General features: G+C 42.5%; 1 protein-coding gene across 1 annotated transcript in view; it reads left to right on the top strand.

Moving 5' to 3' along the window:
- Positions 1-21,167, top strand: part of LOC111141970 (INO80 complex subunit D) — a 41,773-nt gene extending 20,606 nt beyond the window's left edge. The window contains exons 5-10 of the mRNA XM_022494863.1: positions 3,943-4,167; positions 10,079-10,188; positions 11,779-11,912; positions 16,076-16,293; positions 16,995-17,152; positions 19,462-21,167. Coding sequence (XP_022350571.1) covers positions 3,943-4,167; positions 10,079-10,188; positions 11,779-11,912; positions 16,076-16,293; positions 16,995-17,152; positions 19,462-20,627 — 2,011 coding nt within the window. The 3' untranslated portion in view covers positions 20,628-21,167. The remainder of the gene's footprint in view (positions 1-3,942; positions 4,168-10,078; positions 10,189-11,778; positions 11,913-16,075; positions 16,294-16,994; positions 17,153-19,461) is intronic.
- The last annotated feature ends 393 nt before the right edge of the window (positions 21,168-21,560 follow it).

The raw sequence follows: 21,560 nt of genomic DNA, 5'->3' as shown, positions 1-21,560 counted from the left end.
CATGCTTAGTGTGGAGTTGGCTGGAGATTTCCTTCCCTCTGCCCTTTCCCCTGCTTTATGCTCGATCTCTCTCTAAAATAAATAAATAAAATCTTAAAAAAAAAAAAAAAAAAAAGAATATTCCTCTCTTTTTGGACAGTTGGAATATTTTGCGTGTGATTCGAATTAATTTTTTCTTTGACTGTTGCTAGAGCTCATGGTAAACGTGTTTAGGCCAGGAGTTTTGTGCATGTATATATTTAATAAGTGATTTGATTCTAGATAAGAGATACGGGTTTTGGTATCTAATAATACTACTTATGCTTATATTGTGATTTCAGATAGGTCATTTCTTTTCGTTCTCTTCCCAACCTTGGGAGGTAGGTGAGCCAGCTCTCCTTGATTTCACAGATGGGGAAATGGAGTACTGAGAATGCAGTAGGTGGCAGGCCTGTCACTGCCGGTAGACAATGGCCGCTGGCCTTTCTCTGCCTGGAATGCTACTCTTCCTCCACAACCAGGTGTGAGATACGAGTGTTAGAGCATCTTGGAAGTGGGAGGCATGTTGGAGATTTTCTAGTTAAGGACATGCCGGGGACAGTCCGTGGGCCTGTGCGGGTCTACAGACTGCGTGTTACTGGTCTGCAGCAAGATAAGCGTGGAACTTCTGCATAAGCTTTGAAAAAAAATTTTTTTTCTTAAAGATTTTATTTATTTACTTGACAGAGATCACAAGTAGGCAGAGAGGCAGGCGGGGGTGGGAAACAGGCACCTTGCTGAGCAGAGAGCCCGATGCAGGACTCGATTCCAGGACCCTGGGATCATGACCTGAACCGAAGGCAGAGGCTTTAACCCACTGAGCCACCCAGGCGCCCCTGAAAATTTTTATTACAATCATGGCGCATGCCTCAACATCCAGGTGCATCTGTACATTCACTGTCAACTTGAGAACTGCCAATCTGGTGTGTCCTCCCCGCCACAAGAGAGTCTTTCCAAATAACAGCTTTGGCAAGTGATTATCTACCTGAGCTTTACTCTCCCTTTAAGACTTGCAGTTTCTCCTCTCTTTTTTCTATTAATAGCCCTTCCATTCTAGTTATGCAAGTTCAAAGTCATTGAGTCATTATCGACTTTTTTTTTTTTTTAAGATTTTATTTATTTGGTAGAGCGAGACCACAAGTAGGCAGAGAGGCAGGCAGAGAGAGAGAGGAGGAAGGAGGCTCCCTGCCAAGCAGAGAGCCCGATGTGGGGCTCGATCCCAGGACCCTGAGATCATGACCTGAGCCGAAGGCAGAGGCTCAGCCCGCTGAGCCACCCAGGCGCCCCATTATCGACTTCTTATCCTTCATATCCAGGCACCAAATTGAGCTAATTCTTTTATGGTGATGGCCTTATAGGTCTTGTTCTTTCTACTACCTCTGTGGCCTTTCAGTTGCAGTGCCTCCTGTCCTTCAGTTGGCCAGCTGTTGGCTTGGAAGTCTGTCCCTTCGTTCTTGTGCTCCTCTTTATTGTTTCCAACAGTTTCTCCCACTGCTGCCTTGGACACCTCATCTGCACTCTACCTTCTTCAGGTCTGAAATGCGATGTATTTCCTGCCCCGGGTCTGCTCGTGTTCCTCTTCCCTGGTCTTGGCTGACGGAAATGGCCACATGATTAGTGTCCCTTGCATCCTCCCATCCCGGTTGACAAGGTCTGCCTTTCATACATGCAGGATCCCTTTCCTCTTCTGCAGTCCGGCTGCTGCTGCCCTTGTGTGGGGTCTTGTTACCTGTTTCCTGGAGTTTTATACTAATTTCCTCCCTGCCCTCTTCCCTATCACTTCCTCACTTCTTCTTTTTTTTTTTAAGATTTATTTATTTATTTATTTGACAGACAGAGATCACGAGTAGGCAGAGAGAGAGAGGAGGAAGCAGGCTCCCCGCTGAGCAGAGAGCCCGATGTGGGGCTCCATCCCAGAGATCCCTGAGATCATGACCACCCAGGCACCCATCTTCCTCACTTCTGCCTGCTGTCAGTGCAGTCTTTCTTGTGCACGGTTCTATTATTGTTATCTGTTTTCTTCAAACTCTACAAGGTTCTTCACTGCTGGTAGAATAAAGGTTAGGTTTAGAAAGTTTGCCTTACCCACTGCACTCCCCTATGTACGCCATGTCTTAGCCAAAGCAAGCTACTTAGTACTTGCTGTTCTCTATCCTGTCCATCTCTGAAGCCCGGCTTGTATTCATTTATCCTTGTGAGGTACCCTTTTTCTTCAAATTCTGCCCTTTCTTCACAGTTCGGTTCTGTTGGCATCTCCTCTGCCGAGCCTCTCATCCAACAATCTTGCTCGTGAACTTTAATAGCATGTGAGCCATATCTAGACCTCCGTATGGTCTCTGCCTCACATTGAAGATATTTATAGTATCTACCGGCTCGACTGGGACTCCCAAATGAAAACCTGGTGTGGGACTTCAGGGAACAATTCAGAATAAAGATTCCTGGGCCCCATTCCGTGGAAATTCTGGTTCAGTAGATCTAGGGTGGTCTTGGGATCTCAAATTGTGAAAAACTCCTAGATTTTTCTAATTGGAGGTCAGATATTTGAGTCATTGGTCAGCCTGCCCCATTGTTTGACTTATTGTTTTTAGTTATTGTTACTGTTACTAGTTATTGTTTTGTCTTTTGAATTGTTTAACTTTGGGGATCTGTTTATCTTGTCTATACTGCATTGCAAACTGCTTAAATTTTTTCTCCTTTATAGGACTCTGCGTAATAGACATAATAGCAAATGTTGAATGTTAAATAAATGAAAAGATTGAAGTAAGATCCTTCACTTGGTGTTTTTGTAGTAGCTGCTATACTGAAGAGAACATGTTTCTTAGGACTTATTTCTTAGACCAGAAATTTGCAAAGTGGGAAGTTCATGGCTGGCTAAGTCCCTTAAAGTGTCTGCCTTTGGCTCAGGTCATGATCCTGGAGTCCTGGGATTGAGCTCAGCAGGGAGTTTGCTTCTCCCTCTCCTTCTGCCCCTTCCCCTCTCGCTTGCTCTGCTTCCTCTCTCTCTCTCTCTCAAATTTTTTAAAAAATCTTTTTTAAAAATGGTATCTCATGTTAAGAAAATAATAAAAATTATTATAGAAAGGGGGCGCCTGGGTGGCTCAGTGGGTTAAAGCCTCTGCCTTTGGCTCAGGTCCCGTATCAGGCTCTCTGCTCAGCAGGGAGCCTGCTTCCTCCTCTCTCTCTGCCTGCCTCTCTGCCTACTTGTGACCTCTCTCTCTCTCTCTCTCTGTCAAATAAATAAATAAATTCTTTAAAAATAATTATTATAGAATGATTGTGACCCCTACAATCCACATTCTCTTAAGTGTTGAGCAGGTAAAGGGGAATTAAAAACAGTACATGTGCGGGCGCCTGGGTGGCTCAGTTGGTTAAGCGGCTGCCTTCAGCTCAGGTCATGATCCCGGGATCTTGGGATCGAACCCCACATTGGGCTCCCTGCTCAGTGGAGAGCCTGTCTGTCCCTCTCTCTCTGCCTGCCTCTCTGCCTACTGGTGTTCTGTCTGCCAAATAAATAAAGCTCTGTTTCTGGTGTGACCTATCTGTTATGAAATTACACTGAGTGTTTCCTCAGAACTGCCGTGTCATTTACTCAGACATTTTAGTAAGTAAAGGTAAAGAAACTGTTTTCTTCCCGAGAACCCCAAGTCCCTTAACATTTAAAAGACCCTGATGCACTGTGTTGATTTTGACATGCTGGAAAGGTGAAGCGTCTGAAAGCGCTGGGTGGGCTCTGCTGCCTTCTTCATTGTCGAAATACGGTACTTCTTTCAGCCCTACCGGAATTCTCCTCGAATTTTGTGATGTGCTCACCTGCCCCACATTGTGACCCTTGTGCCTCCGACCCTCTTCTTGACCCGCTTTCCCCCTCTCTAACCCGAGCCTCACGTTTCATCAGTTCCTCCCTTGTCTCCCTGCGCTCTCCAGGTCCGATGACGATGATACGGAGAGTAGGAGCTCCAGGGTGACCCAACTTTGCACTTACTTTCAGCAGAAATATAAGCACCTCTGCCGCCTGGAGCGGGCAGAATCTCGTCAAAAGAAATGCCGGCACACGTTTAGGAAAGCTTTGCTGCAGGCGGCCAGCCGCGAGCCGGAGTGCACCGGCCAGTTGATGCAGGAGCTGCAGCGGGCTGCGTGCAGCCGGACCAGGTGAGAGCCCCGCGGTCCGCCGGCGCCGCGGCCTCCCGCTCCGTTTTCTCCGGGTTGCGACGGGCTCGTTGAGGCGCAGCGGACAGTGGGCAGTTAAGCCTGAAATATTTGAGCGTTGCATTTTGTTTTCATTGCTCAGAGAAAATTTAACATCACGTGGTAAGAGAACATCGCCACGAGCTGTCCGTAAAAGTATTACCGTCACTTTGCCCGAGTTTGACGAGAATTTATTCGGTAAAGTATTTGAGAGTGCTAAAACAATCACAATGCTTAGAAATTTCATATATTATTTAAAAGTGATATTTACAGGTTTTTTTTTTTTACTACAGAAATAGTATTTTATATTTTTTACTTACATTTTAAAAAAAATTTTGTTTCCAGCATATTTTCTGTATCTCCGTTATCCTGCATATTATGTCTTTAGAATACTTCATTACATTGCATTTCTTTGGGGGGAAAAATCTTTTCTGTTTACATTATAGTCCAAGTATTTGTTTGTTGTAAATTTGAAAAATATAAAAAAAAAATGGGGGGGATTTCCATAATATCACCGTGCACAGAACAGAGAATGAACACTGTAAACATTTTGATTATTTCCTTGTAGTCTTTTTTCTTTGTGTGTGTGTACATGTGTGTGTTTGTGTGTGTATGAAATCTTCCAGTGAGCCATGTATTTGTATTAAAAAGCAAAATTGAGATCATGCCCTAGGTATATTGTATTTCCTAATTTTTCCCATGTAACATTGAATTATAACCGTTTTCTCATGATACTAATTCTTTAAAACACGGCTCTTAATGGCTTTGTAATACGGATGTCAGTCCTTGGGCTTTCTCTGTTTTATGTATATATTTAAGTAAAACTGGGTCTATGTTATTTAAAAGCAATGTGCCCATTTTTTCCCTTAAAAATATATCATATAGCCATTCACCTATATTCTCAAAAACTTGTTTCGAAAACATGGTTTATAATGTGTGCGTACTATGTTATTGACTGAAAATCCATAAATTGAACATGTAGAGGTTACCTAATACTTCAATGAAGAAATTGTGGTGGTGTTATCATTTTGGAAATCAGTTTAGGTGGTGAAAACTTTAATCATAATTACTTATTTAGGTTATATACCTTTAAAAATACTAGCTTAAGAGGCGCCTGGGTGGCTCAGTCATTAAGCGTCTGCCTTCAGCTCAGGTCATGATCCCAGGGTTGTGGGAACGAGGACCAGGTTGGGCTCCCTACTCAGCAGGGAGTCTGCTTCTACTTCAGCCCCACAAGCGAGCTTATGTTCTCTCTCTGCCAAATAAATAAATAAAATCTTTTAGAAAACTAGCTTAATTGAATTAAAATTTTCCAAAATATTTTCACATTTAATTAAGGAAATACTTTTCAGATTAGAAGGCATAGTTCTTTTTTTTTTTTTTAAGATTTTTATTACTTATTTGAGAGAGAGAGCACACAAATGGAGAGGAGGGGCAGAGGGAGAATCCGGCTCCCCGCTGAGCAGGGAGCCCAACACAGGGCTGGATCCCAGGATCCCGAGATCATGACCTGAGCCAAAGGCAGACGCTCAACCAACTGAGCCACTCAGATGCCCCAGAACACATAGCTTTTTATGGAGTTTATTATTTCACCATTTTTTTTTTCTTAAAGATTTTATTTATTTATTTGACAGAGACAGATCACAAGTAGGCAGAGAGGCAGGCAGAGAGAGAGGGAAGCAGGCTCCCTGCTGAGCAGAGAGCCTGATGCGGGACTCGATCCCAGGACCCTGAGATCATGACCTGAGCCGAAGGCAGCGGCTTAACCCACTGAGCCACTCAGGTGTCCCTATTTCACAATTTTTACTTACTATTTTTTTCGGATAACAACCTTGAAATACACACACACACACAATTTTATGAGTTTGTATACCAAAATATTAGCAGTAGCTATCTCAAAAGGGTAGGATAATTGATAAATGAAAGTTTAAAAAAATTTCCCTATAGTGATCATGAGTCACTGAGGAAAAGGAGTTTAAAACAAAACTTAAAAAAAACCTTTATTTATAGCCTCTGATCATATTTCTTACGTACCTATATATTTTTTGAAATGTCATTTTGGTTTTACATATTTTGGTTTTCGTTAATATCTGTTATAAAAAAATAACCTATTTTTCAGTTGCATTTATCAGAAAGATACTCTGCCCCTAAGAGTTTTCTGCTGCTTAGGACATTTAGAGTTGTTTGAAACTTGGTGTGTGTGTCTCGTATACTACGTAACGACCGCTGCCTGCAGTATATTAGTCACTCTTAGAGCCCCGACTCCTGTGTAGGGGAGAGGTAGTGTCCATTCTAGAACGTCCTTTAAGTCTTAGCTTCTGTACTCATAGACTTAACTTTTCTCAGAGAACCATTCCCAGCTTCCACTATGTTAGGTCCCCAATTACATATGCTTATTGTGCTCCGTACTCTGCTCACTGTCCAGTTGTATACTAATATTTCTGTCAGGCTAAAATCTTTTTTAAGATTTTATTTATTTTGAGAGAGAGCACAAGCAGCAGGGGCAGTGGAGGCAGAAGGAGAGGGAGAAGCAGACTTCCTGCTGAGCAGGGAGCCGGACACAGAATTGGATCCCAGGACCCTGGGATTATGGCCTGAGGCGAAGGCAGACAACCGACGGAGCCACCCAGGCGCCCCAAGCTAGACAGTCATTTTTGCAAGGGCAGGAACAATGTACATTTTGTTCTTAAGTCTCTGGTATTGATGAATGAATGGATAGAATTAAACAAGTGAAGAGATGTCTGTTCTCTATTTGTTGAAAGAATTCACTTGGTTTAACATAGGTTTTAAAATAATGATATCTAACATTTACATTAGATAATGCTTTCAAGTGTACAGTTTCAGTAGAGACTTCAGTTTTGTCTGGCGTGAAGCAGTCTGTATGTGTAGAGCATTGTATATAAATTATTAGGATCTTGTCAAAGATGTAAGGGACTGTACTCTGAGTTTGGGACAATCCGTATTTGTGTAGAAGACTGTATCTATCTATGATTTTTAACTGGCAGAATCCCCCTACCCCCCCTTTTTTCCCCCAAGACATTTCCCAAACCTTCGTTAGTGATTTTTAAAAAAATTTCGTGGTAATTAAATATTACTAAACAAATACAAAGACGAACTCTAATTATTAATTTGATGTCATTTGTTTCTGTCACTCATGATTAGTAAAAAGTTTATTAGTCAGTGCCTCACTGATAATCATTTAACAGTGAGCCATAATCCTTTGTTGGTGATGGGTAGTTTACTGCTTTACTTACGTTATATTTCAGGCTCACAAAAAATTAGCTGTTAGTTGGATAATGTCCTCTATTTGATGTTTTTGCTTTCAAAGACTGGTTCCACAAAAGACATTTAAAAAGTTGGCTTTAAATGTTTTAGAAGTTAAAACTTTGATGACTGCCTTTTAGTAGATATCCTTTAACATACAGTTTGGATCTAAACTGAATAACATTATTCTTTCTCATCTAAGAGCTTTGTCATATATATTGGTGAATATGTGGACTAAACCACTGAAATAGCTTAAGTATATAAACTCAGATCTAGTTATCTTGTAGCCACAATCCTGCAGAGACTAGTGTTGTGTAGAAATTTTATTATAAAAGGGGGATCTAATCATACAAAAGGGAAACTCATAGTAGGTGTTTTCACATTAAAAACATCAAAATGTTTTGGTAATTCTCCTTTTGTTGAGATTATTCAGGTAATAAAAATCTGTCTAACATCAGGCATTTTTACCTTAATCATCCGGGGTGGGGGGTATTGAAATTCTGACTTTAAGTTTATGTTACTGTTTAAGAGAAAGATTGGCGAGTTGGAACATATCAGCAATTTTACAAAATGAAACCAGTAGTTCCCTTCGAAATCTAGGATAAAGAAAAAACGAGGGACTGTAGTGTATCCGAGGCTTGGTGAATGGCTGAGCAGATTCTTGAAGTGTTCCACAAAAATAATCTATTCGATATAGAGAAATGCCTTCTATTTAAATCTAGACCAAGAGAATTGGGGTAGGCTGCCACAATAGTACGGCTTCATTTATTTGAAATTGTCTGTCCGGTTTATAGACATAAGTTAATGGCTCCCTTCCCCACTCTTGTGACTCTGACACATCTGGTAGAACCCTTAATTAAAATGCCTTGATGGTAGTACCTGGTTCTCTATTTGTATGTACTGTTTATATGAAAGTTAGAGTAGAAATTTTATTTAGATTTTCTTTCGATTCATATGTACTTTGGGATCTGAATGACCTTCTGATTAGTGTAAATCATTCTGTTGAAATCCTCAGATATAGGGGCGCCTGGGTGGCTCAGTGGGTTAAAGCCTCTGCCTTTGGCTCAGGTCATGGTCCCAGAGTCCTGGGATCGAGTCCCGCATTGCGCTCTCTGCTCTGCGGGGAGCCTGCTTCCCCCTCTCTCTCTGCCTGCCTCTCTGCCTACTTGTGATCTCTGTCTGTCAAATAAATGAATAAAATCTTTAAAAAAATCATCCTTAGATATAGAAACCGTTCAAAAGATATTTTATTCGTGATGCCTGACATGTGATTCAGCATATCATGTCGATTTCCTTGTCTACCCTCAGATAGGTGTAAAGTCCTACCAGTTTGTGATGCTTCAGAGAGTCAGATTATCTCAGGACAATTTTGTACTTCTAAGAACTTGAATATTATGTATTTTTAATTTTTAATGTTTGTAAAAAAACTATGGAAAGATCCACAAACTATTCAAACGAATACTTACTATAGAGGGAGTGGGAACTGGAAAATTGGGACAAGGGTAGCTAGAAAGACTTTTTAAAACATTTTATTTATTTTATAAAAATCTCTTTGTTTTTGTTTTTTTAAGAGTTTATTTATTTATTTGTGTGTGTGTGAGAGAGAGCATGAGCAGGGGGAGTGACAGGCAGAGGGAGAAGCAGGCTCCCAGCCAAGTATGGAGCCCGATGCGGGACTTTGATCCCAGGACTCTGGGATCATGACCTGAGCAGAAGGCAGATACTTAACCCACTGAGCCCCCCAGGCACCTTGAAAGTAGACTCTTTGTTGCCTAGCTTTTTATTCTTTGGTTTTTCTGGGACCCTGTGAACACATTGCCTACTCATGAATTTAAAAGTAAGAATCAAATATTTAAATTTTGAATATACAGAGGGGAGGTAACATTTAATGAAAGATGGAATTGTACATATTTTGAAAAGTTTAAAACATATATCCAAAATGAGTTCATTTTGGAAGATGAGAGCAAATCAACCATTTCTCCATGTCATTACACCTTTCTTCTATATGAGGTCAAGTTTCTTGCACATTCACTGTTTAGCAGCTTCACATGACCAGACTCTAATGAGGATAATAATACCAAGAACTAACAACCATTAACTATTTACTAGGTATTAAACTATCCACTGTATATGATAAGTATTTTAGATGTGTTATATCTTTTGGTGCTTACCTGTCCCCCAAAGGTACTCTTATCTCTACTTTATAGGCGGGCAAGTTGAGGCTTAAGTGAGGTTAAGTAACTTGCCCAAGGTCACACAGCTGGGAAGAGGTAGAGCTGAGATTCCGAATTAGGTCTGCTAATCCAGTCTCCTGTTCTTTATCCCTTTTTGTCTCCTCACTGGCTGTTTCTGACATCAAAGGAACCAAAATACCACTTTAAAAAGAAAAAATAGGCATTGTGGAGATCGATGATAATATATAATTACTGGTTTTGTCAGTAGATTGGGGAAATACTGGAACTGGTCATTGTACCTCATAGTCACCTTTTTACTGAATGAACATAGGAAGGTAAAATATTGGTGTTACAACCTGCCAGCCTGGTGTTGTAACGTTGCCCTGGATTCTCCCAGCATTCTTTTAAAAATGAATGTTGTCTCTTTGCTTTCTCAGCATGAGCCGGACCAAGTTGAGAGCAGTAGAGCCAGCCGCATGCAGTGGAACCGTGAAGGGTGAACGATGCCCTAACAAAGCCCTTCCATTCACCAGACACTGTTTCCAGCGTATCCTCTTAACTGAATGGAGTGTGCACTGAAAAGTATTAACTCATTCAGGGCTGGTATTTTCATTCTTAAGCCAAGTGGATAACTTTTGAAATCTTAACTATTGTAATGTTTAAAATTTTTGTGTAACTTTTTTCATGAAGTCTCCCGAGTAATTTTTTTCCACTTCTGTTGTTGTGATTCTTTATTCAAGAATTATATCAGAATCTGAAAAATTGATAGCAAGTAGCAGGTTCTTTTGGTGGCGGTCACTCAGTTGCAAGAAATCTTGTGCTTGCCGTGGTTCTGCATAGCTTCTAGGAGGCAACTATAACACCCGTTCATGGAGAAGGCAAATTGTATTATTCAAAATCTGATTTTAGTCTTCCCAGAAAGTTACATAGTTTTACAGTGTCCCTTTTGCCCTGGGAATAATTTGCTATTTTGTATTGAACATAGTGCTGATTTGAAATGGAAGAAAGATAAACATCACTGACTAGGAAAGAAGATACATTAAGACAGAATATACTTGAGGAAAACATGCGGTAAAGGGCTTCAGGCTGGTTTTGAAATCTTATTACTCTCACTTTTATTAAACATTTAAAATTGAGTAGCATTTAAAAAATTTATACGGTAGCAATTACTTGCTCTTCTTTATTATCTTTGACTTTTTGCCCTCCTTTCATTCCTGGCATCAAATTTTCACAACTTTTTCAGCAGCACTTTCTATGCAGTCAGGGTTTTATAAATAGCCTCAACTATTAAAGTATAAAGGAAAAACAAAGGTGGTCCCTTGATAGGTATAAAGTATGTCTTGAGGAAATGCAGCTAGGGGCTAAAAGTTTGGACGTTTAAAAATGTTGATCAAGTAAAGCTGATCTTCTAGTTTTAATGATAAAGTTTTGATCTAAAAGTAACTTTCCGTAAGTTGTGAGTTTGAGTTTCATGTTGGAAATGGGAAATGAAAAATCATATTTGGATAGATGAGCTTTTGTAACTATATCTTAAAATTTTTATTCTTCTTGATGAGGATTATATATGAAAGTTTTCCTTAAAAGAAAGTGGTATTTTCTAACCATTATAGTGGAATTTCTAGGAGTTAGTGTGTTAAGAATGAAATGACCCTGCTTTTTCCGAATAACAAAAATCAGAATGCCTATAAAGGAGACTCCTATTAGGAGACTTTGAGCAAAGTAGACTCCTTTAGAAGTATCTTCTGATAAATTCAACAGTTACCATTTCCCACATTAGTAGTTGGCTTGGTTCTTCAGCTTTTATAGATAAGAAAATTTATTACTTAGGAAACACAAATAAGGGAAGAAAATGGTTTTTTTTTTTCCTCCTTAAAGACTAATTTATATATTTTGAGAGAGAGCATGTGCGTGCATGCAGTGAGGGAGAGGTAGAAAGGGAGAGGGTCTCTAGCCGACTCCCCGCTGAGCACTGAGTCCGATCCCATCACCCTGAGACCACAGCCTGAGCGAAAACCAAGAGTCGGGCGCTTAACCAACTATACCACCGAGGTGCCCCAGAAGCAGATTTTATATAAAAATTGAAAACTTAAATAATTTGAGTTTCAGTGCGTTATATTCCTAACTTTGAAAACCACAGATATCCTCTTGAACCGCTCTCAGCAGCTTTTCTCAAGTTGCACAGCCAAGTTCGCAGACGGACAGCAGTGCTCTGTGCCCGTATTCGACATTACACACCAGACCCCGCTGTGTGAAGAACATGCCAAAAAAATGGTGAGTTCAGATTTGATTTTCTGCAGCAGAGACTTTCAAACTTCTGACAGCAATCCACAATAAAAAGTATTGTTTGCATTAGTTAAAAACTGTACGTAAATAAATATGTTAATACATAAATATGTATATAAAATATTAATATATATATGCTGGTCCTGATCAGTTGGATTAATTTCATAGCCTCATTTAAAAGAAAACTTTTCCAGAAGGTATTTAGTCGTTACTTATATACAGTTATTTTGTTTACTATTTATTCCTATTCCATACCTCCCTCCCCCTCAAGGTACGTTTTCTTACACTTAACAGATTTTTCAAGTTTTCTTTGCCCTATTTCTCTAGATTTTTGCTTTTTTATATTTACAGTTCAGTGAATGTCATAGATACCTGATGAAATTTTAGCCAGAAGCCAATTTTTTCTGTAATTAAGTACATTTTTTTTGTTTTTACCCAGATACTTGCTGAGTTCCACTATTTGCTAGGTAGTATGCAAGGTATAATGCATTAAAAAGCTGAGTAAGACCATTCTTTCTCTCTGTAAGCATTTTGCACTTTCAGGGGTTCATCAGGGTAGCCGAATGGCCACTGGACCAGGATGTAACAGTACAAGGCTGTGCTCCTGGTGTTGCCATGCGCTAAATGTGTATCAAGGACTGTTTTAAGTTAAAAGTCACAACTGAGTATAGCAAACTTTTGTAGCCCATCAGTCCCACAGTGAGAGGCTCACAGAGGATGATGTACAAATCTCTTGGCTCTACTCTCAAACGGTCTTGAATCCAAACACATTGTGCCAGCTTGGCTGCCATGATTCTAGCCTTAGTTGTCTTCACCTTTGCCCGGAGACATTGGTCTCCCTTTTTCTTGCTGTGGCCCTCCCCCACCCCACAGACATTTGAGTTCATATGCAGTAAAACTCACTCTTTTTGGTCCGCAGTTCTCTGAGTTTGACAACACACACAGTCCTGTAACCATCGCCATAATCCAGATGTGCCATTAACCGCCCACATTCTCTTGGGCTGCACCCACCCTTGCAGTCTGCCCCTTCCTCTGTCTCCACTGATGTCTTCCTGCCCGTATAATTTTTACATTTTCCAGAATGCCGTATGTGGCCGTGAGAGCAGGCCTTTGAGAATGTACACGTGATCGTTTTAGTTTCCCAGTCAGAACCTTCCAGTGGCTTTCCATCACATCCAGAGTCAAATCCAGGATTCTCACCTGGCCTGTGAGACTTGCTGATCTGGTCTTCGCAGCTGCACCTTGTACCCCCTTCACCTCTGGAGTTCCGGCCACATCAGCCTATATTATTTTTCAGTTAGTTTGTCTGTTGCCAGTATCCCTCAATTAGAATGTAAATTTTACAAAGGCAGGAACATTTTTTGTTCATTGCTATATCCCTGGTGCTTAGAACAGAGATGCCCAGGAAGTCACTGTTGAGTAACAGACACATGGCTGGGAAGGGTTGAAATGAAGAATTAGGTTCAACCAGTGGACAGAACAGCCATTGGTAGAAGCAGCTCAAGCTACAGGAAGTCCAGGCTGACACACACAATATGGTAGAAGGAGGCCGTGAACAAGTTGGGAGTGAATAGTGTAGGCAATGAACAGATGGCATGAGGAAAGCCTCCAGGGCCTGGGGGTGCCAGCGCTTCAGAGGAGCTGTGTGGGGGACTACCAGGAGCATGGCAGGGCCTCAGTCGGGGGCAGTTCTCTGTAGAGTACCTAGCACATGACCAATGACATTGTTGGGCTACAAGGCATAAGCTTAGGAGAATAAGACACACACCTAGAACCAGAGCTAGGTGGTACCGAGTGTCTTACAAGTAGGACATGTAGCTCTTGGGTTAGACAGATTTTCTCCTACCTAACACTGGTCCTAGAGGGAGAGACTGGGATGGGTGCCCAGCACCCTGGTGGGTACCAGTGGTCGCTCGGATACTGTTTGTTGAATTAAATACTGGATCTAGTCAAAGTAGACCTCAAATATTGAGCCACAGAACTGTAGACGCTGGGAAACAGCCTTTCTTTTTTGTTGTTTGTTTTATAAATTCGTACATTTGTGACTGGAGTCTGTATATGTGTTTCGACCCAAATATTTAGCTAGTGTTGACCTTTTGGATTTCCTGAATTGATACTTTAATCTTACTCTTTCTTGTCTTAAATTTGTTTAAGTATTAATAACTAGTTTTAGTTACTAGTTTTCAAATACTGTTGTCTGTACTCTTTATGTATTTAGTTATGAGTTATCAATGAATTCATTAAATGAAAGGTGGCATCCATTGTAAAAGCCACGATTGTTTTATATACTACCAAGAGATTTTAAAAATGGGACACGGTGCATTTCTTACCACTTAAAATTTTTTGATTTATATTTATCAAAATAGCTTCTTTAGACTTAATCAGGCATAGATTTTTATCTTTTCTAATTTCTATCTTTTCTAATGCTACTGGTCTAACGTTTCTGCTGTATTACTTGACCGGGAAAGGCAGTGTTTTCTACGTTCATCAGCTGGAACACAGTTTGGTCTACTTTGTGGTTCTATTCCTTTATCATTTGGTTGTTGCTTTGAAAAAGAAAGAAAAAGGAATTGTGGTCAGATCTTCAATAATGAGTATTTGCTTCAGTACTGACAGTTGTATGTGCTATTTCTTTTTGTGCTTTCGCACACTTGGTTTTTCTTCTTCATGTAAAGCAACAATGTGCATACCTAGACTCTCACAGCCATAGTACCGAGAACTGTTACCGTCTTTGCACGCGTGCAGGCAATGCCGACTATCATGACCATCACTGGGTCAACGGCAATTGTAAGATGCCATTATTGTAAGAGGTACCTGAGTTGCAGGGACGCTCCAGTGTGTATCTTGGAACTAATGAAATGCATATTCAGATGGGAGGGCGGGTGCTGAAGAAAGCTGGTTATATTGTCCGTTTCTGGTTCTTCCTCTGCCTACTCACTTAACTGGAACGGTTCTATAACGCTGCCGTCCCACGGCCTTCTCTCTTTACCTCGTCTCCCTGGCCCATGTCAATTACTGGAAGGACTTTTACCATGTCATGATTTCTGAGGCTACATCTCCACCCCATTCTTTATCCCTTACACCGTTTTTTTCCTATCTCCTGGGACATGTTCATACCTCAAATTGTGAGCCAAACTGCATTCCTTAACTTTTCTTCTGAATCCTTACTCTGCTGTGCTCTGTTCCCACTAATGATATCATTTAACAGTCAACCCTAGAAACCCTAGAGACTTCTTCAGGTGCTCTCTTCCCTTCATCCACAGCACATCCAGGGAGCTGTCAAATCTTAAGAATGCTGTCCCTACAGGGCTTTGTTTTTCCAATCCCACTCACATCGCCGTAGTCGTTTATCTTGTATTGACCGTTGAAGTAGGCCTCTGATTGGAAATAATGCCTCCCTCCACTTGCCTTGGCTGTCTGTCCCTTTATATTGCTACGAGCCTAGTTACTCCTTTCAGAACATTTGTCAGGTTGTGTTAATCCTTTCATCAAAAATCATTTCCCATTACCTAGAAGATGAAGTTGAAAATCCTTAACGGCATTCAGAGTCATACATGATCTGGTGCTAAACTTCACAGCTTACTTTCATAGTCCGTCCTCCATATGCCACATCCCAAACACAAGTCATACTTGGTTATTTGCTCTTCTTTTTTCTTCTTTCTGCCATTTCCTTTTAATCATGCAACTAAAAATAATTGATGTTCCTTTTGTATATCCATAGAAGATCATTATTACCTTGTTTTCTCTGTACTGTATTTATGTATACCTGCATTCCTATTTTTCCTGTGGAAGAGTAAGTTCTTTGAGAGTGCATTACGTTTCATTCATTATGTTTTTACTCGACAACACCGATCCCAATGTCTTCTTTTTTCCTGTGTCTCTTCTACCCACCTGCACCTCCCCTTTGGCCTGCCACGGTCTCACAGTGTCTGGGTATGAGTATGGGATGAACTGTACGTGTATATTGAATTGATTTGAATTAAATTAAAACATGAATTCTTTATTCGTTCCTTTATTGCTGTGCACAGCTGTAGGCATGCAGGATGCTTTAGGCCTTCCGTAGAATGTTAAGCGATGCCTTTTTTTCAGGTAGCTGTTAGGTTTTTCCCAAACCATCTCCGTTTAAAAATACCCATTTATTCATTCCGAAGGATAATTTCTTGAGAGGAGATAGCTCCCGTAAGGTTCAGCACCAGCCGCAGAGGAAACCCAGGAAAAAAACCAAGCCTCCTGCACTTACCAAAAAACACAAGAAGAAGAGAAGGCGTGGACCTCGTCGACCCCAAAAACCCATCCCCCCTGCAGTACCCCAAGGGAACCTCAGCATGCCCACCAGCGTCTCACTGCCAGTGGAGGCTGTTCAGATCCGGTCAGTGGCGGCGTGGAAGCTCCCGTTTCCTTCTAGTGTTGGATGGTTCTCAGAACGTGTAACCTCACGTTCTTCTCTAGCATTGTGCCTGGGCTCCAGAAGCCATCTGATAGATCAGCCTCGGCTTTGTAGTTTCCAGTATAATTTTTACCGAATGTTTGAGTGAGAGATGTGAAGTAAAACATTTTGTTACAATGCAGAAAGCAGATGCTGAAATGGAGCATTTAATTGTCCACTCAGATTTTCCTGCTTTAACAGAAGTTCCATATACGCTTCAGCAGAAATATTCCATCAGAATCCTGATGAACTACCAGTTTTGGCAGGGCTTAGCATTTTCACCCGAAGAATGAGGCTACTCAGAGTTTCAGCTAAGCATCTCCACTTTATCTGTTTATGTCGTTTCTAAAAATTATTATTTCGACTAGATTTGAAATTTACCAGAAATCAGTGCCCAAAATTATAATTCATTCTACTAATTTGAAGTAGAACTATTATCTTGAAATTTCTGTCAATACCTGGTTAGAAGCTGCAGAAATACTGACTGTGGATGGTGAGGTCTTCCTTTTGCTTTCACATGTCCTTCTCTGAAAGTAGAAGTTTGGGTTAGGATTTCCCATCTTTGTGTTTGACGAACTTGTCTTGGGGACACTGGTGTGGAGGGGCAGGGAGAGTGGTGGGGCCAACCATGTCCTCTTCCCCAGGAGCCCGTCCACGCCAGAGCTGAGTGCTGATGAGTTGCCGGATGACATTGCCAATGAGATCACTGACATTCCACATGACTTGGAATTGAACCAGGAGGACTTTTCAGACGTCCTGCCACGGCTACCTGATGACTTACAAGATTTTGATTTTTTTGAAGGTATGGTCAACATTTTGATTCAAGACTGTTTTTTTTTTGTTTTGTTTTGTTTTTTTTAATGAGCCTTTTAAAAGGGAAATAGTGTTTCTGAGATGTGTTTGAAGTACCCCTCCTTACAGAAAATTCAGCACTGCTATAAGCTCTTTACCTTGTTACAAGTGAGAGCTGTGTGGTTTGTCTCACCGTGCTATATAGGCTTAATAGATTGATCATTTGATTGCTAGGTTTTTAACTTTGTTGCTTTACAATGAGTCATTTTACTTTATTTTTCAACAAAAACATACTACTTTTTTTTTTTTTTAAGATTTTATTTATTTGTCAGAGAGAGAGAAAGTGAGAATGGGAGTGTACACAACGAGGGGAAGCAGCAGGCAGAGGGAGAAGCAGGCTTCTCACTGAGCCGGGAGTCCTACATAGGACCTCGATCCCAGGACCCTGCAATCGTGACCTGAGCCAAAGGCAGATGTTTAACCGACTGAGCCACCCAGGCGTCCCAACAAAAACATTTTAAACTTGATTTTATTGAAGCTTTTTGGAACTTGTCCCAATCGTAGTACCTGTATGTCAGTTGAAGTGCATTTTTCCAAAACAAAGTTTGCTTAATCTCACCAGGTCTCTGGTGCTTTCAGGGGAAACCTTTTATAGTCTTAGAATGTTTCTTTCCCATTAAAAAAAAAAAAGATATTTTTGTGGCGATTAGTCAAGTTCCCAACTATGTAGTTTTTTTTTGTTTGTTTTTTAAAGATTTACTTATTTGACAGAGAGAGACAGCGAGAGAGGGAACACAAGCAGGGGGAGCGGGAGAGGGAGAAGCAGGCTTCCAGTCGAGCGAGAAGCCCTACTTCAGGCTCGATCCCAGGACCCTGGGGTCATGACCTGAGCTGAAGGCAGATGTTTAATGACTGAACCACCCAGGTGCCCCTAGATTTTTTTATATTGGAAGTGAAATCAGCAGCAGCCCATGGGCTTCCATTCTGTGAAAGTGAGTTAGAAGGAGAGGAACAGGATTAGCAGGTCACAAAAAGCATTTGAAAAGATAGTGTGTGAGTGGAGGGAAATGCGGGGTGCTCACGCGCAGGCATGAGTTTGTGTGTCCAGTCGTCCACAGCCGCCCTCCTGCTGGAGGAACGAGTTCAAGAGCAGAAGAACCAAGGGGGACTCCTACACAGCCTTTTGTCTCCAGTCTGAATGGATATGTTTCCTATTTTAATGATTTTAACTTTACGTAAAAACATAGGTGTAGTCAGACTGGTCACCGTGCATTTTAAGTTGGTATTGCTCAAAATCCCTAAGAATTTAATGCTTTGATGAGCTGGGTGTAGAGGGTGCTGTGGATAAATGGAAGATGTGACACAGGTTCCAGTCCAGTCCTTGGAAGCTTCTCTGTTCCACAGGGACACTCTTTACTAGAACACTGGTTTGGTTTCAGTGATTTATGTGTTTATCAGAGAGCACTCATGTGTGTAGGGGGGGGAGGGACAAAGGGAGAGACAATCTCAGTCTCCCTGCTGAGCATGAAGCCCAGTGTGGGGCTTGATCCTACGACCCTGAGATCAGGACCTGAACTGAAATCAAGAGTCAGATGCTTAATCAACTGAGCTACGCAGGTGGCCATTTTATTTATTTATTTTAAAAAGATTATATTTATTTATTTATTTGAGAGAGAGCACGCACATGCACATGGGTGAGGGAGAGGGAGAAGCACATTTCCTTGCCGGGAGTCTGATGTGGGGCTCTGTTCCGGGACCCTGAGGTCATGACCTGAGCTGAAGGCAGACGCTTAACTGACTGAGCCACCCAGGGGCCCAATTTTTAAAAGATTTTTTTTTAAGATTTTATTTATTTATTTGACAGAAAGATCACAAGTAGGCAGAGAGGCAGGCAGAGAGAGAGGGGGAAGCAGGCTCCCTGTTGAGCAGAGAGCCCGATGCAGGGCTCGATCCCAGGACCCTGAGATCGTGACCTGAGCCGAAGGCAGAGGCTTAAACCACTGAGCCATCCAGGTTATACAAGATTTATTTGTTTGTTTATTTGAGAGAGAGAGAGTGCATGCAGTGGGAAGGAGGGGCAGAGGGAGAGAGAGACTTAAGCAGACTCGGGCACTGAGTATGGAGCCCGATGTGGGGCTCGATCTCATGACCCTGAGATCATGACCTGAGCCGAAATCCAGAGTCAGAGCTCAACTGACTGAGCCGCCCAGGCGCCCCTTTAACATAGAATATTGTTGAAAAATAATACAGGCATCTACTTTTTGTAATACAGGACCAGCGGGAGCTCTGCTCATTCTCGATGGCTTTTGTTTTCCTCAGGAAAGAATGGAGACCTCCTTCCGACTACCGAAGAGGCCGAGGAACTCGAACGGGCCTTGCAGGCTGTAACTTCTCTTGAGTGCCTGAGTACCATTGGGGTACTTACCCAGTCAGATGGTGTGCCAGTCCAGGAGTTGTCCGATAGAGGAATAGGGGTGTTCTCCACAGGTAGTGGAGCTTCAGGAATTCAGTCCCTGAGCAGAGAAGTTAACACGGACCTAGGGGAGCTATTGAATGGGCGCATAGTACATGATAATTTTTCTAGTCTAGAGCTGGATGAGAACCTGCTCCGTTCTGCTACCTTGTCTAACCCACCTACACCCCTGGCAGGGCAGATCCAGGGGCAGTTCTCTGCCCCAGCCAACGTTGGCCTTACTTCTGCCACTCTGATCAGCCAGAGTGCACTTGGGGAGAGAGCCTTCCCAGGACAGTTTCATGGACTACATGATGGCAGCCATGCCTCCCAGAGGCCACATCCTGCCCAGCTGCTGAGCAAGGCAGATGACCTAATCACCTCACGACAGCAATACAGCAGTGATCATTCACACTCCTCGCCCCACGGAAGCCATTATGATAGTGAGCACGTGCCGTCTCCCTATAGTGACCATATCACCTCTCCCCACACGACATCTTTCTCTGGTGATAATATGGCAGCTACCTTTTCAGCAGAGATGCCCATCATGGCGCAGCACTTGCTCCCAACCCAACTCGAGGTGCCACTTGGAGGAGTCGTAAACCCCAGAACTCACTGGGGCAATCTCCCTGTCAACCTCGGAGAGCCCTCTCCATTTAGCAACCTTCTCGGCGCAGATGGACATCTTCTCTCCACTTCCCTCTCCACGCCACCCACCACTTCGAACTCAGAGACCACACAGCCTGCCTTCGCCACTGTGACCCCCAGCAGCTCCAGCGTGCTCCCGGGGTTACCGCAGACCAGCTTCAGTGGCATGGGGCCTTCTGCTGAACTCATGGCCTCCACCTCCCCCAAGCAGCAGCTCCCTCAGTTCAGCGCAGCCTTCGGCCACCAGCTGAGTTCTCACAGTGGCATTCCTAAGGACCTGCAGCCCAGCCACAGCTCCATAGCCCCTCCTACAGGCTTCACAGTAACAGGTGCCACAGCTACAAGTACCAATAATGCATCTTCTCCCTTTCCCTCCCCTAACTGAGCGTGTCTGTGTGTTTGCAGGCAGGTGGGGAGTCTGGCGTTTTCTATCTTTGTTTCCTGTTTATCATCCCTCTCCCCCTTTTCCTAACGGAGATTTTAAAAATAACAGATGGGGACTACAGGGGAACTCCCTTTTCCAGTTCAACAAGTCGGCCTGCGGTGGACCTCGCTTCAGTGTTCACGTGTGCTCCTTCGCACTGGTGCTCATTCCCCCCTGGCAGGTTCACCCTCCCCCGATGGTTTCCTTCGTGGCTCAGCACAGTGACTGGATAGAATCGATTTTTAGCAGCAAGTCCTAGAAGTGGAAGATACCTCAGATTACCAGTGCCCTTTTACTATTTCCTAGTATTCAGATCAATGCTTTCCATTCTGTGACCAGGTCTTGACGGAGGTGGTTCTAGATAGAATGGTCCTATTCACTGAGTTCCTGTGTAAGTGATAGCAGATGGTGTGTGGGGGGCAGGTCGGGGCTCTGATCCAGCACCACCTGCTAGACACCACATGAGGCCAGGAGTCCATTCCGAATTGTGATCATGTTCGATTAAAAAAAAAAAAATTAGTCTTTTGACCGCCTGTGTGTGTGTGTGTGTGTGTGTGCGCACGCGCGCCCATGTGTGTGTCCATGCAGGGCAGGAAGCAGCTGTCCCGTTGTTGTTGTTGTTGTTGTTGTTGTTGTTGTTGTTTTGTTATTTTTTTTTTTTCCTAATGAGGATAAGGCTCTGACTTCTCCTTTCCCACATCTCAGAACCCTCATCGGGTTGGTCATTCTTTCCCCCTGAATTAGTGAGGTCTCCCGCGTAGAGAGAGTGGCAGGCTGATGATGCGAATTGCACAACCCTGTTGTGCTCGGTGATCGGGGAACGCAGAAAGCCGAATTCACTTCGGGGCTCTGGGGACATCATGGCGAGCTCGCGTGCACCTACCGCGCGGTTGC

Source organism: Enhydra lutris, unplaced genomic scaffold (assembly GCF_002288905.1).
Source record: "Enhydra lutris kenyoni isolate GAN:26980312 unplaced genomic scaffold, ASM228890v2 scaffoldscaffold1, whole genome shotgun sequence".
Classification (NCBI taxonomy): Eukaryota; Metazoa; Chordata; class Mammalia; order Carnivora; family Mustelidae; genus Enhydra; species Enhydra lutris.
This window is presented reverse-complemented; position numbering and strand designations above follow the sequence as displayed.